General features: G+C 37.7%; 1 protein-coding gene across 1 annotated transcript; it reads right to left on the bottom strand.

Annotated features, from left to right (window-relative positions):
* Positions 1–243: 243 nt before the first annotated feature.
* LOC113044449 (aminoacyl tRNA synthase complex-interacting multifunctional protein 1-like) lies at positions 244–12,680 on the bottom strand. The gene is made up of 7 exons (XM_026204492.1): positions 12,552–12,680; positions 10,406–10,539; positions 10,019–10,132; positions 9,615–9,782; positions 6,250–6,455; positions 4,985–5,153; positions 244–540 (listed from the first exon to the last, which is right to left on the bottom strand). Coding segments are annotated over exons 1-7 (960 nt in total). The 5' UTR covers positions 12,554–12,680; the 3' UTR covers positions 244–373.
* Positions 12,681–13,661: the final 981 nt, after the last annotated feature.

Here is a 13,661-nt window from a genome sequence, read left to right on the forward strand (position 1 = left end):
CAGGTTTATTCAGTGTATACAGTCCTAAAATCTTAAAAATGTATATGTGAGTTAAAATTAAAATTTACAATTAACTTCACAAAAGGGCCAGATTAAATTCCGCCCCTACATTTTTGTTCCCATTTAATACCCTCAAAAGGTAATCATTTTTATTACAGAGTAAAACGGGTTAAGAATGCCATTTTGTTTTTAAATCCTAAAATCATCACCACCTTTTATACCTGCAAAAGAATTATACTGATGTCACATTCAAAGAGTTGACACATTCAAAGACTTTATTAATCTCAAACGTGTCCCTTCATTCAGCCCAAACAGAGAGGTCAAGAGGTTAGAGAACAAGTCTTCCCACAGAAGGAAATTCTCCCTGAAGTTTCTATTTGATTCCGCTGTTACTCATTGTCTGAGCTTTGCACACTCCTTTGCCAGCGACCTCAAAGGCAGCTCCCTTGTAAGTGGCCACACATTGGTCATCGGTGCGCAAGTCTGGCTGGACCTGCTCCCACACTTTCTTCTTCGGGTTCAGCTCCTTGTCGGGCTCACCTGGAACAACAAAACAGAGACGCGGACGCAGTTTTTGAAATCATCTCAGTATCATTAACATTCACTTCCACATGTTTGAATAATTAGTTCAAGTCGAGCCAAAAGGAGATGCTCCAAAACTCAAGAGCTCATGGAAACCAGATGAAGATAGGTGTTTTTGCTACTACCTGCAAACAGTGGACATAAATCAAACCAAAATGAATTCAAAAGCTTGATTTGAATTCTGAAGGGATTGTGTTATTTGCATCTGTTCTGCTTTTGACTTTCACAACCATCACAAGTGCTACAATCCAAATGAGACGAGAAATTGTGAAAGCCAAAGAAAACCTTTGAAAGGTCACAGTCTGTCCCCATTACTTTTAATGATGAGTTACAGATGATTGCACTAAATAAAAAATAAAAACAGAAAAATAAAAGAAAATGCAAAAAAACATACAAATAAAGTCATATGAATCGCAAAGACTTTTACATGAGATCATACTAAACTATTGCATGGCAAACCATGAAAAACAACAAAACAAAATAAGAAAGAGTAGAAAAAATGATTTAACAATAAACTGATAATTTATTACTCCCAATAACTGGAGGAAGTTGGAGAACTGCTTCATTCCTGCTACAACGTGCTTTGTATTTGTACTTGGGAAAAAATGAATTAGACAACATTTGATGTTTTTTGGCTTAATGGGAAAAATGAGAAAGAGCTTGACATTGAAAGGTGAAAGAGACACTTGTGCAGTTGTTCCTCCTCTGCATTCCACATTCACACAACTGTTAGTTATTGTGTTCATCTGACCGCAAATAATGCACTCCTCCAAATAGCTTCCAGGCCAGATCCGCCATATTATTCCACAGCACTAGAATAAACTTTGGATTGTTTGTGAGGTTCCCTTAGGCACTGAGGAATTCGCTCTTTATTAGCTCATATAGCAGAACACAAACAATGTTTTTTATTGAGAGATCTTAAGAATTCAAATGAACAGCCGTGGTTAAATGACAACAATGTATCTGCAGGATTTTTAAGACCTGCACAAATAAAATTAATACCATATGAGCGCAGTAGGACAGTTTCTATGGTAATATAAACTGTAAAAAACTCAATTTACAGTTCAGATAAAGAAATATATTAGAAAATGAATAAGTCAAAAGTAGTGATCGACCGATGTATCGGTTTACCGATATTTTTCCCGATATTTAAGCATTTTTCCATAATCGGGTATCGGTTTTGTAATATCGGATTCGCCGATTTACGGCGCCATCTTGTGGCCGTTTTGAGATTTCCGCCATTGCAGCCCGGGCGTCTGAGGTGATCAGTCAACAACAACTCAGTGCACAGGTAAAGTATATGTTCTAATTGGTTTGCTTTAATTAATCAACTTTATTTAACATAACAGACATGCACAAATGAGATCTGAGACATAAATTCCTGATATAGGGCTCTATTTTAACGATCTGAAACGCAAGTGTCAAAGCGCGAAGCGCAAGTAAGTTTGTGGGCGGGTCTCGGCGCTGTTGCTATTTTCCCGGCGGGATAAATGGCTCTTGCGCCCGGCGCAAATCTAAAGTGGGTTGGTCTGAAGCAGCTTCATTATTCATAGGTGTGGTTTGGGCGTAACGTGAAATAAACCAATCAGAGCGTCATCCAACATTCCCTTTAAAAGCAGGTGCGCAAGTTCCATTATGGATTGCTATTATTATGACGTATTTACCAGGCGCACGCCAGGAGCGGTTCACAGCCGAGAAGACTGATGTTCTTGTAAGAGCAGTGAAAGACAGAGAAGTTGTGTTGTATGGGGATGGGAGAATAATTAGCCTGAATAATTTGTAAGCTAGATTTAGGCCTATGCCTATTTTGTTCACATCTTCGTGGCACACCACAATGATTTCCGTCATCTCATGTGTTAATATTTTTTTAGTGTAACAATTTATGATTTGCAAAAATAACTGTTGCATCTGTGTAGATTACATGAGCAAAGTGTATGCGCCGTTGTGCACGCTATACATTATGGTCAAGCATGCGCCCTTAAAATAGCATAATGAACAACGCGCAACGCGCCACTGACTTTAGACTAGGTTTTTTCTGGTCAGTGGCGCAATTGTTTAATGGAACAGCAAAATAGCACCAGGGATTGTTTGCGCCGGAACACGCCTCCTTTTTTGCGCTGAACCGCCCAGGGAGCGCAAGTTCATTCGCTAGTTTAGCGACGTGCGTCTGTGGAGGGAAAAGCGCGCTTTGCGCGGGTGCAAAATAGGAATGACACATGCGTCGGTGTACAAAGTCAATTGCGCTGGGTGCAAGATAGGGCCCATAGTTAATTTATGCAGCTTGTTTCTAAACAATTGAGACAGACTCATCGAGTTACGTAGTGTTCGTCATGTCCTGCTCCAATAAAGACGTATCTTTAAATGAATTAAATAAAACAGATATGAATGAGTGCATGTTGAAAATAAAAAAAATGTTTTTTTTATTCTTTTATTATGTGTTTTATGTTCTGTCGCTGTTATTCTGTTGTACTGCGGAGCTTCTGTCACGAAAACAAATTCCTCGTACGCTATGTGTAAACATACCTGGCAATAAAGCTCATTCTGATTCTGATTCTGATTCTGAAAAGCGTTGAATTTAATTCTCTATCTGTTGTATTTGCTCACCATTAGTCTAGAAGAGAAAGTTCGTTCATATTGCTTAGCAACTGACGGATGATCTGGAGGCTTAAGCACGGCCACTGAATGAAACTTTTGACAAGATTATCTTGTTTAAACACCCTAGATTATATTTTAATTTACTACATAACAAATATTTCGCTAATACACATATAAATATAGCCTACCGCTTTGTGGAAATTAATTATTTATTTTCTCCATGCGCGATCGCGGTTGATTAAGTTATAATCAAACAGCACTTTGTCAGTTGGCATTTCATGATTAAACATTAGATTAAATTTAGATCATAAAATGCCAACTGACAAGTGCTGTTTAACTTTATATAGTCTCGGGAAAAAAAGTTCGTTCATATTGCTCAGCACCTGACTGGGTTGATGATCAGGAAGCCTCAAGCAATGCCACTGAATGAAACTTTTGACAAGATTATCTTGTTTAAACACCCTAGATTATATTATCATTTACTACATAACAATTATTTCGCTAATACAAATATAGGCTACATATACCGCTTTGTGGAAATTAATTATTTATTATCTCCATGCGCGATCGCGGTTGATTAAATTATAGTCAAACAGCACTTTGTCAGTTGGCATTTCATGATCTAACGTTAGATTGAATCTAGATCATAAAATGCCAACTGACAAGTGCTGTTTAACTTTATATAATCTCGGGAAAAAAAGTTCGTTCATATTGCTCAGCACCTGACTGGGTTGATGATCAGGAAGCCTCATGCACGGCCACTGCATGACATTTTTGAAGGAAGCAGGCTTACTGGGCAGAATGCTGAAAGACTCTGTTTTCTACACTAAAACCTAGTTCTGCTTAACTGGGAGTATTAAGTTACACTACTAAATAGCTATGCACTCCTAAATAGCCCTCCCGCCCCCACCAATATGTTAGAATCATTTTTGTGCTTTATTTTTTTACCCGTTTTTATTTTTTTACCTCATCAAAGCTTTTATTTTAAAACCAAGACACTTGCACTTGCACAGTGCACTTAAATTTTTTGGACTCAGACCCCTCTATTTATTTGTGTATAAATATAAAGTTTTTTTGTATGCAAGGAAGGAGTGATTGTTATAAATAAAATGTTTTTTTTCAGCTCATTTGTGTTGTAATAATTGTCAGAAACAGAAGTATAACAGTAAATAAATATCGGTTCTGCATATCGGTTATCGGGTACATAAACATGCAAATAATCGGTATCGGTATCGGTTATAAAAAATCAATATCGGTCGATCACTAGTCAAAAGTATCAATTATTTTATCCATGTAAACAATTATTATATTAACATTAAATGATTTTGCGGTCTTAATTGTTTCGAAAACTCTGCGTGTTTGCTGTATAAACTTCTTGATTTTCACAAAAACAGCAGACAGGCTGATTGAAAATGCACATTCATTATCTGCCAGCAGGTGGTGCTTTTGGGTCTGGAGAAATATAGCGTTTTTTTTTCTTTTAATGGCCTTAAATTTGATACTAAATTTAAGACTTTTTAAGGACCTGCAGAATTTGACCCTTGTCATATTCTCGAGAATCTGTGCCCTCCAGAGTCACACTGCAAGACGTTGAAGTCTGCTCTACATTACAGCTTATTATGGCCAAAAATCACCCACTTAAACAGAAAGAGATCTTCTGAATGATTTGGGTTCTCACTTTCCTTTAATAAAGCAGCATGATGCACTCGGATGGGCTGCATGAAGTTGACTGTATGTGCTATTGGACTGATGGACAGTTATGTCATATTTCATTGCGGTACGTTTGTGTATAAATATGTAACATTACCTGGGAAGCCCTGGAAGGTAATTCTGTCTCCAGCCACTGCTCCACTCGGGGGATCCAGGATTTCAACCTTTTCTGGAGAGCTGGCACACATGACCATGGCCTGGGACAAGACGCCTCTCATCTTAGCATGCTTCAGGTTGCATAGGAGGACAGCCATGCGATTTTGCATCTAAAGACACAAAAAAATGAACATTAAACAGGCGGCACAAGAATCAAATGCCATCTTCTTGAATACTATAAAGTAAATGTAATTTATTGCATGTCAGAATGAGAAGTTATGCAACAGTCCAAAAACATCAACAACATACCGTGTATTATGAGGAACAGCTGGGCGACTTTAAACCTGTTGATTTTATTGTGTTTTATAACCAAGAACCAGGGATGCAGAAAAAAATACACCCTCAACAAAATGAATAAACTGATTAAATGCAATAATCATTCAACTCATCTACTTCCAAATCTCTTATAAAACGAACTGTAGACATTCATTATTATTTCAACTCTATAAAAGCACAAACATGCTTAAAGCAACTGTGGTGCAGTCATAACCAGAGGGGGGAACCCAACATGATTAAACTGAATGAAGGAAACAGATGGGTTTTATAGGTGTAATTAGAATTTCTGACGAGCTGCTAGGAATCCCCTAAACAAATCATAAACTCTGGGTTCTGGAAAATAAAGCACAAGAGACTGAGCTGTCTGCATGGAACAGGTTTATGAATCGTAGCAGTGCAAACGTTTTATATGAAACCGTAAAGCTGAAATATCCCCCCTTCCCAATATTCGGACACATAACACCTAATCAACAAGAGCTGCATTCATTTTGTCACCAACAACGATTGCTCTCAGGTACAGTAGCGAGTTTCATTTCAATGCACTGATTGTAGAATTTAATACTGTGATAAATTTGTAATTAAAACAATTGCATTTTAATAATGTAATTGTTTTAATGTAATTTAATGTTAATTTAGTTAATAATGTCATATTTTAAAAACAAATGAAAAAATGTTCTTTTAATTATAATAATGACTTTAGGTGCTTTTTACTCAATAAATCAATGCATAATCATGATTAAATGATTTGGTGCATTTCAGAAAATTAAAACAACATATAATTAATAGCAATAACAACATTAATTGATTGAGGTGGTTTGCAAATTCCTAAATAAACGCATTAAATTATTTGTTGCATTTCTGTGATTCCTTTAATTGTAACGACCGTCAAAACCAGACTCAGCGATAAACACGGGTCAGATGGGTCAGTACCTGTTCCAGAGGGATGTGTTTGACCAGTCCACTGACAACAGTGCGTGGAGATGCTTCACCAACATCCACCTGCTCAACGTAGAGAGTGTCGGCGTCCGGGTGCTTTTCGGCGCTGATGATGCGGCCCACGCGCAAATCCAATCGAGACACGTCTACTTTCGCCTCTTCCTGAGGAGGCGCCGCTGCCTTCTTCTCCTTCTTCCCTCCTGGACCAAAAGTGCATTACAGATCATCAGATGATGCCTTTCACATATTTCTGTGTTTAAGTCAGAACACAAACATGATTCATAACTTTAGCAATTACAACGTTCAACCAACACAAAGTAAATATCAGTAAAAAGCACAAGCTGTGTATGTAGAGCTGTTAGAGACATTGGACCAACCTCAGCACACCGTGCCATTCTTGGGTTTTATTAAGGTACATGTTATCCCTGAGGAAATCTGCCTTTAGTTTTAGCTTGTGCATTTTGTTCTCTAGGAAGCTGCTGGGATACTCTTAAAAGTCTACAACAGGAAACTATGTCGGCTTTTCATCTGTGTTCTGTTTCGGAACTCTTCCCAAAACAAATTGTGCCAACAATCGCTTCAGTATGGTGTTTGTTTCTAATCGCTCCAGCCATTTGAAAATAGTACAACTTTACCACTGTTTCCGGACTTAAGGGGTTGAGGGGGGAAACCATACTGGATCACCACTTCACCCTACAAGTCTTGAAAATGAAAACCTCTGTGTAGTCTATAAAAGCATTAGCACTGAACACAATGATTTCCAGGCAGAGGAAATCAAAGCACTACCGTTCAAAAGTCTGGGGTCAGCAAGAAATCCTACTTTTATTTAGCAAGGATGCATTAAAATGATCAGTACTGTGCAGTAAATGTGCAATATTGAAAATACTGTAGAAATATAATATTTTACCGGATTTCTGATTAAAGGGGGGGTGAAATGCTATTTCATGCATACTGAGTTTTTTTACACTGTTAAAGAGTTGGATTCCCATGCTAAACATGGAGAAAGTTTCAAAAATTAAGTTGTACGTTTAAAGGAGTATTTCTGTTCCAAAAATACTCCTTCCGGTTTGTCACAAGTTTCGGAAAGTTTTTTTCGAGTATGGCTCTGTGTGACGTTAAATGGAGCGGAATTTCCTTATATGGGTCCTGACGCACTTCTGCCGGAAGAGCGCGCGCTCCCGTATAGCAGAGCACTGAGAGCACAACAGACATTCACTGATCAGAGCGAGAGCGTCGCGAAATGTCACAAAAGGAGTGTGTTTTTGGTTGCCAGGGCAAGACAACCCTGCACAGATTACCAAAAGAGAAACAGCATTAAGGGACCAGTGGATGGAGTTTATTTTTACAGAGCATCAACGGAGTTGTGCAAGTGTTTTTGTTTGTTCCCTGCATTTCGAAGATGCTTGTTTTACAAACAAGGCCCAGTTTGATGCCGGATTTGCACATCGTTTATTTCTAAGGATAATGCATTAAGGATATTAAGGATAATGCAGTCCCAACGAAAAAGGGTCACGACCGTGTGTTGGACCCGCTGGCGGTGAGTAAAACTGCTTCAAATATCTCTGTGTTGTTAACTTAGCTATCGGCGCGTAAGCACATCAAGTAAACAACATGCGATGTTGTCATCAAACTGCACTTTCCAAATGTACAGCTTAAAAAAGACGACAAAGTGGAACTTAGTCTTTTCCAAAACCGCTAAGCAAATATATACAGTTTCAGTACATACCACATAGAGACGTCGTTGCTGATGCTGCTCTTGTTAAATTTCAGCCTCTGGATCTGATTCTGGATCATAAATATAAGCTGAATCTGACTGTTAGCCATGGTTTGTTTGGGATGATGTTTTTTCCTCACGTAAAGTCACAGCTTCCAGACGCTCTCAACACAAAAGCCTACTCGCGCTCGTGATTCTTTAGCTCCGCCCACACGTCACGCGTCCATCCACTCATGTTTTTCCGGGAAAAATCGGTACAGACTATCTTTCTCTTATGAATATAATAAAACTAAAGACTTTTTGGAGTTATGAAGGATGCAGTTCTACTCTATAGGTACTCAAGATTAACAGGAGATTGAGTGAAACGAGCATTTCACCCCCCCTTTAAATAAAGGCAGCCTTGGTGAGCGTAAGAAACATTTCGTTTTTTTTAATCTGACTCCACAAATTAATTTTATATTTGATTTATTTCATCAAACACCAATTATCGCTACAATAAAAAATTCAAAGGGCTCCAAAGCTACACCTTATGTGGGAAGTGCCAGTAATATTTTCTTTCATATTGTACTCTTTCAAGGTAGCTGGGTTAAACCTTCTTTATTTTCTCAGAAAAGTTGTCAATAGCTGTTAAATATGCTTCTTCTTCCAAACTTAGTAATAAAATAAGGAAAAATTTGTGTAGTACACGACCCTTCTCTTTGAAGCATGCAGTGCGTGCAGACTACACGTGTCTAATTGATTCGATCACAGGCAAGGCTATTAATAATCTCACAAGGCTATTGTGAATTGATTAATGATTTACATTAATCATGCAGCCCTAATTTAAGAAAATGCAGTTAGAAAAATGGCCAAGAGTCCTCAAAGTCTTCTGAATGCGAGAAATCATGTAGTTCTGCCAAGAAATAGATACACATGAACTGCAGGTGCTACATCTACACCGAAACACAGCATTCAACGCTGAAGGAAAAGAGACATATTTGAAAATAATGAAACATATTAACATCTGGCCCTTTTTCCTCAGTCTATTAATGCATAAAAACTATCTGTGATCTGTACTTCGATATGAACAGAGCGTTCCCAAGTTTAAGGGATTTAAGTGATTGATAATGAACATCATTTTCATAATAAAAAACCATGAAAAGAACTGTTCTTTAGGGTATGAATACTTAGAAACGTAACCCCCTAAAGACATCGGCGAAGTCTTTAAATCTAGTTTGCCTTCAGATCTGGTTACAACCCGCATCCAAAGCTTGCATTCACACATAGTCTCTTCTCAAACTCTGTCAAGCTTTTCAAATGTGTTCATTACACAACATTGTTCATGAAAGTGGGATTGTGCATTAGTAAAAAATTCAATTAACCCCTTGACATGACACAGTCTACTCTTAAGTCATTTTATGGCCCTATATTATTGATACTTTCTTTTAATTGGAATTTACAGCAGCTTTTTCTGAATTAAAATTAGAGATAAGTTTTATATGCAGTTTGGTTTCATTTAATGGGAGTAGATTTAGCAATTAATTCTAAAAGATCTGATTTTGATTCTGACATCTCAAACGTTTTGGATGGGGTTGCAAATGAATCATCAGCACTGGAAGCTGTTATAAAGGAAATGTCATATTAATAGTCTTGGAAGTATGCTCACCCTTCTTTTCAGCTTTCATCTTTTTCGTGTCATCGTTGTTTTTGGCTGGTGGGGTTTTTGTGGCTGGGGCAGGAGCAGAAGGGGCTGCTGGGACAGGGGGCTCTGAGGCTGTGGGTTTAGAGACACACTGGATGCTGGGCTCCACTGAAGGCATTGCCACATCTTTCACTGCAAAGAACAAATCAAATTATTTCACTACTTTATCATTAGAAGAACAATGTTTTTGTGAATCCTAAATACTTAACACAATGTTAAGATTTTCTTGTATTAATCCGGATTAATGCATTTCATTTTAGACTACAGAAGTTTTGAAATCTAAAAGTTACACTATGTTTTCAAGTACAGTATTTCATTTTTTTTTTTTAAACATCAGCAAGCATGCAATATATTGTGTGATATTATACCTCCTCTCCTCTTTTCAATTTCAAGCAGTTGTTTCTTCAGCTCTTCAATGTCCTTCTTGAGCTTGGCGTTCTCCACCATCAGTTTCTTTTCCTCTTTCACCGTGGCCTGCACAACTACATCAAACCACACACTCATTATAACAAGACACATTATATCAATAACATTCAGAACTTCTCAACCGTCTGCTGCTTCTGCAGTGTAACTTAGATAGGCTATATATATATAAACATTTGAATCCTCTATAAATGCAAATGTCATCCTTCTAAGCACATTCTGAAGTTAGTTTTGAAAAGATTCCTCTTTCTGCTTCTCATCCTCTCAGACATCCTTATTGGTCATTGACCCGGGTTCAACAACACACATGCACGCCTCATGCATCCACTTACTGGCTTTCTCCTTCAGCAGCTGGACCTGCTGCTTGAGGTATTCGATGATCTGGTCAGCCTCCGCCGCCTTCTGTTCCAGTCTCATGAGTGAGGGTGTGTGGCCTGACATCTTGAAAAGGGATCGCACCAGGAACCTGAGAAACAAGCCAAAGGAAAAGATCAAACGCTGTAGGAACTCTTAGTCACTCACAAACAAAAGAGGATCCAGAGAGACATCCTATCTGTGTTTGGGAACACGCGGCACTTGAGAGCGTGACCTTTTTACAATGAGATCTTTTCAGATCTTTGGCGCATGTAAACACGAGGTGTTTTGGCACACTTTACACGGTGCTTTAATTTGTAATGTATACCTATATGTGGCCAAGTCTCTGTCCTAATCCCCTTCCATGAAGGAGAATTAAAATGAAACATCTGACACCAGCCAGATGCTCAACAACAGATCGGCTAGATGCCAGACAACATGCGAAAACCTCATCAAAGCGTATATTCTCCACCCTAATCCCAGTGAACCTGCTTTGGGTTCTCACTTCATTACTGTTTGAATCGCCTCGCCAATATCCAGGTGAACAGGAATATTCCCCACCAAGGAAGCGGATGGAATCAAACCATATGGCATCTAAATGTGTGTGCTCTCATGTCCACAATGATACAAATACTGCGTAATTGCATCACTGTCATCTCGGCTCTGTTTTGATTGAGGAACCCTCTTTGGCTCCACAATGGATCAAACAACAATTAAATTCCAGTCGAAAGACAGCTGGCGAAGGAACACGGACACGTTACACATTAGGCTTGGGCTCATCCACTGCAAAAGGACTAAGGGAATTTTTACAAGGCGTAGGAAAAGAGAAGAACACATCATAACACACAGTGCAGGGTGGTGCTGGAAAACAACAGCTGGCGCGGGATGAAAACAAAGAGTTCAGATGAGGAAATTAGAAACACAAAAAAGCTGGAGTTGATAATATCGTGGATCAAAGTCTCTTGTTTTTGAAGTTCTTGAACTGCTTTAAATGGGCCTGTGGTGGAAGAATTTATGAGCACCATGACAGGACTGTTTTCATTTGCATAACCCCTGATAAACCAGTCCCGGGGCTGAGCCGGAGTTTAAAACACAAGCTCGGATGTCACCGTTTTCCCATAATGCCCTGCAACGGTGGTCATCGGCATCAACTGACAGCCAATAAACATGACTATTAGGCATGCCACAGTTATCAAATATCTGAAACGCAACCAAAAAACATCTGTGAAACAAACCTGGAAAATGTTAGGCCATGTGTTACATCTGACACCAGTGAAGGAGCAGCTGTCACTTTCATGAAAGTCTGAATGGTGAGGAGATACTGACCACACAGTTTGTGCCACACGTAAACCCGCCAGATATTGGCAATCAGACACAGTCAAATCACAATAAAGACTTCATTCTCTTCTATTCACGAAATTCTAAATAAGCTTAAATACTTGCATCCCACAGGAATGTCTTTATGTCTTTGTAATTTTCCTTGAAATAACTACATACCTGTAGGGCCCAAAAGAAAACCACGACATGTCCTATATTTTACACACACAAAAAGTGTGTAATATGATTTTCTTTTTAATGTTAATATCATTTATTTTATTTAATATCATGGCATTTTTATATCATGACTCGTTCAGAACAAGTGAATAAACCTGTTTGACAGACCACAAACTGTAAGTGAAAGTAAAAGAAAAACAGAGAGCATTCTATTAAACAATTATTCAGTTCAGAGTAAATGGATATACATTTTAAGATAATCATTACGAGAGAAATAACAATAAATTAATAATTGAGGTAATGTTTGTGATAAATCATCAAATAAATTCACTTTTTAAACCTTTAAAGCAGATGACGGGAATCGGAATGGATGGAATGTAGCCATAATGTGTCATATTACAAGGTGGTTTTTTTTATTTTTTAGAAGTGATATTTTGCAGAAGGACCATCATGACTCATGACATTATTAACGCTTACAGTGCTGACTGTCACTTCACGTGCCAATCTTCATAGCACATCGGTCCTTTTACAGCTCGACTTTAACTACAGTACTAACACATTAGGTACACAATACTACATATTCAATACTCATTAACTAAAACGTCAATTCGAGCTCTACTACTCACTCACATAAAACTGCAACCGTACGTTTCTTTCCTGCACAGCCACACACCGCACTTTCACTGTCGTCGTAAGATGATGACGCCACGGCCACACGTCGTCCAGCTGTTCGCAGTCGCGGGATTAACGCGTCAACGCGCTGTTTACAGTCGCAAGAAAAATAAACTGATCAATAGCTCAGTTTCTAAGCAATCTCTGTCTTTTTTCAATTCCTTACTTCTCCTAATAGCTAATTCTCTGGATTTAATTTTTTTTATTTATTAATTTTTTTTATTTAGATAAATGACTTACAAACATTGATTCCAGCAAATCAACATACAACTGCAATATTTCACAAGACAAATATCACACCTTTAGACAAAATGACAAATCATAACAACATCAAATAAATAAATAAAATAAATAAGAAAAAAAATAAAGTAATAATAAAAAAATAAAGAAAAAAAATAAAAAAAATAAGAAAAAGCAAAAAAATAAAATAAATAAATAAATAAACTGATCTCTCAAAATTAAATATTGTAAGATAGCATTGGTTTAGTTTATGTTGTAATCGTTTCAGACAAAATATTGTGTTAGACTGTAAGTAAAAAAAAGTTTTATGATTAATCTAGGTTGTCCTAATTTATGTGCAATGGCAGAACTAACGAGAATTTATTAAGGTTTTATTGTAGTAACACTACAGTAACTTTAAAAAACATAAAAACAATTCTTGGTAATTTCAGCCAAGATTTTTCAGATATATATCTGTGTGTGTGTGTGTGCGTGTGTGTGTATGATCTGTATGCTGTGTATTTCCCCATGTGTTTGTTGAGGATCAGGTGATGCTGCCCCTCATAGATGCAGAGCTGGGGGCCTCCACCTTCTTCGCCTCTCCTCTTCCTCATGAGGAATTTGATTTCGGTCAATAATGAAAGGAATAATGACATTTATATCTGAAACTGAAGTCGTTTCATTGATGAATCTGCAATATTGACACAGATATTTTCTTGTTTATATCTGTGAAGCTGCTTTGAAACAATCTAAAGCGCTATTTGAATAAAGTCATTCAATCATTTTAGAGCTTGCCAGATCAAAAGCGCTTGAGTTAATATGTACGATATGTATAAGTTTATGTCTCTA

This window comes from Carassius auratus, chromosome 1 (genome assembly GCF_003368295.1).
Source record: "Carassius auratus strain Wakin chromosome 1, ASM336829v1, whole genome shotgun sequence".
Lineage (NCBI taxonomy): Eukaryota > Metazoa > Chordata > Actinopteri > Cypriniformes > Cyprinidae > Carassius > Carassius auratus.

Coding starts and splice junctions, on each gene's coding strand:
- LOC113044449 (XM_026204492.1), bottom strand. Junction 5,154..6,249: donor AACACATCCCTCTGGAACAG/GTACTGACCCAT, acceptor TTGTGTCTTTAG/ATGCAAAATCGCATGGCTGT. Junction 541..4,984: donor TACCTTCCAGGGCTTCCCAG/GTAATGTTACAT, acceptor TTGTTGTTCCAG/GTGAGCCCGACAAGGAGCTG.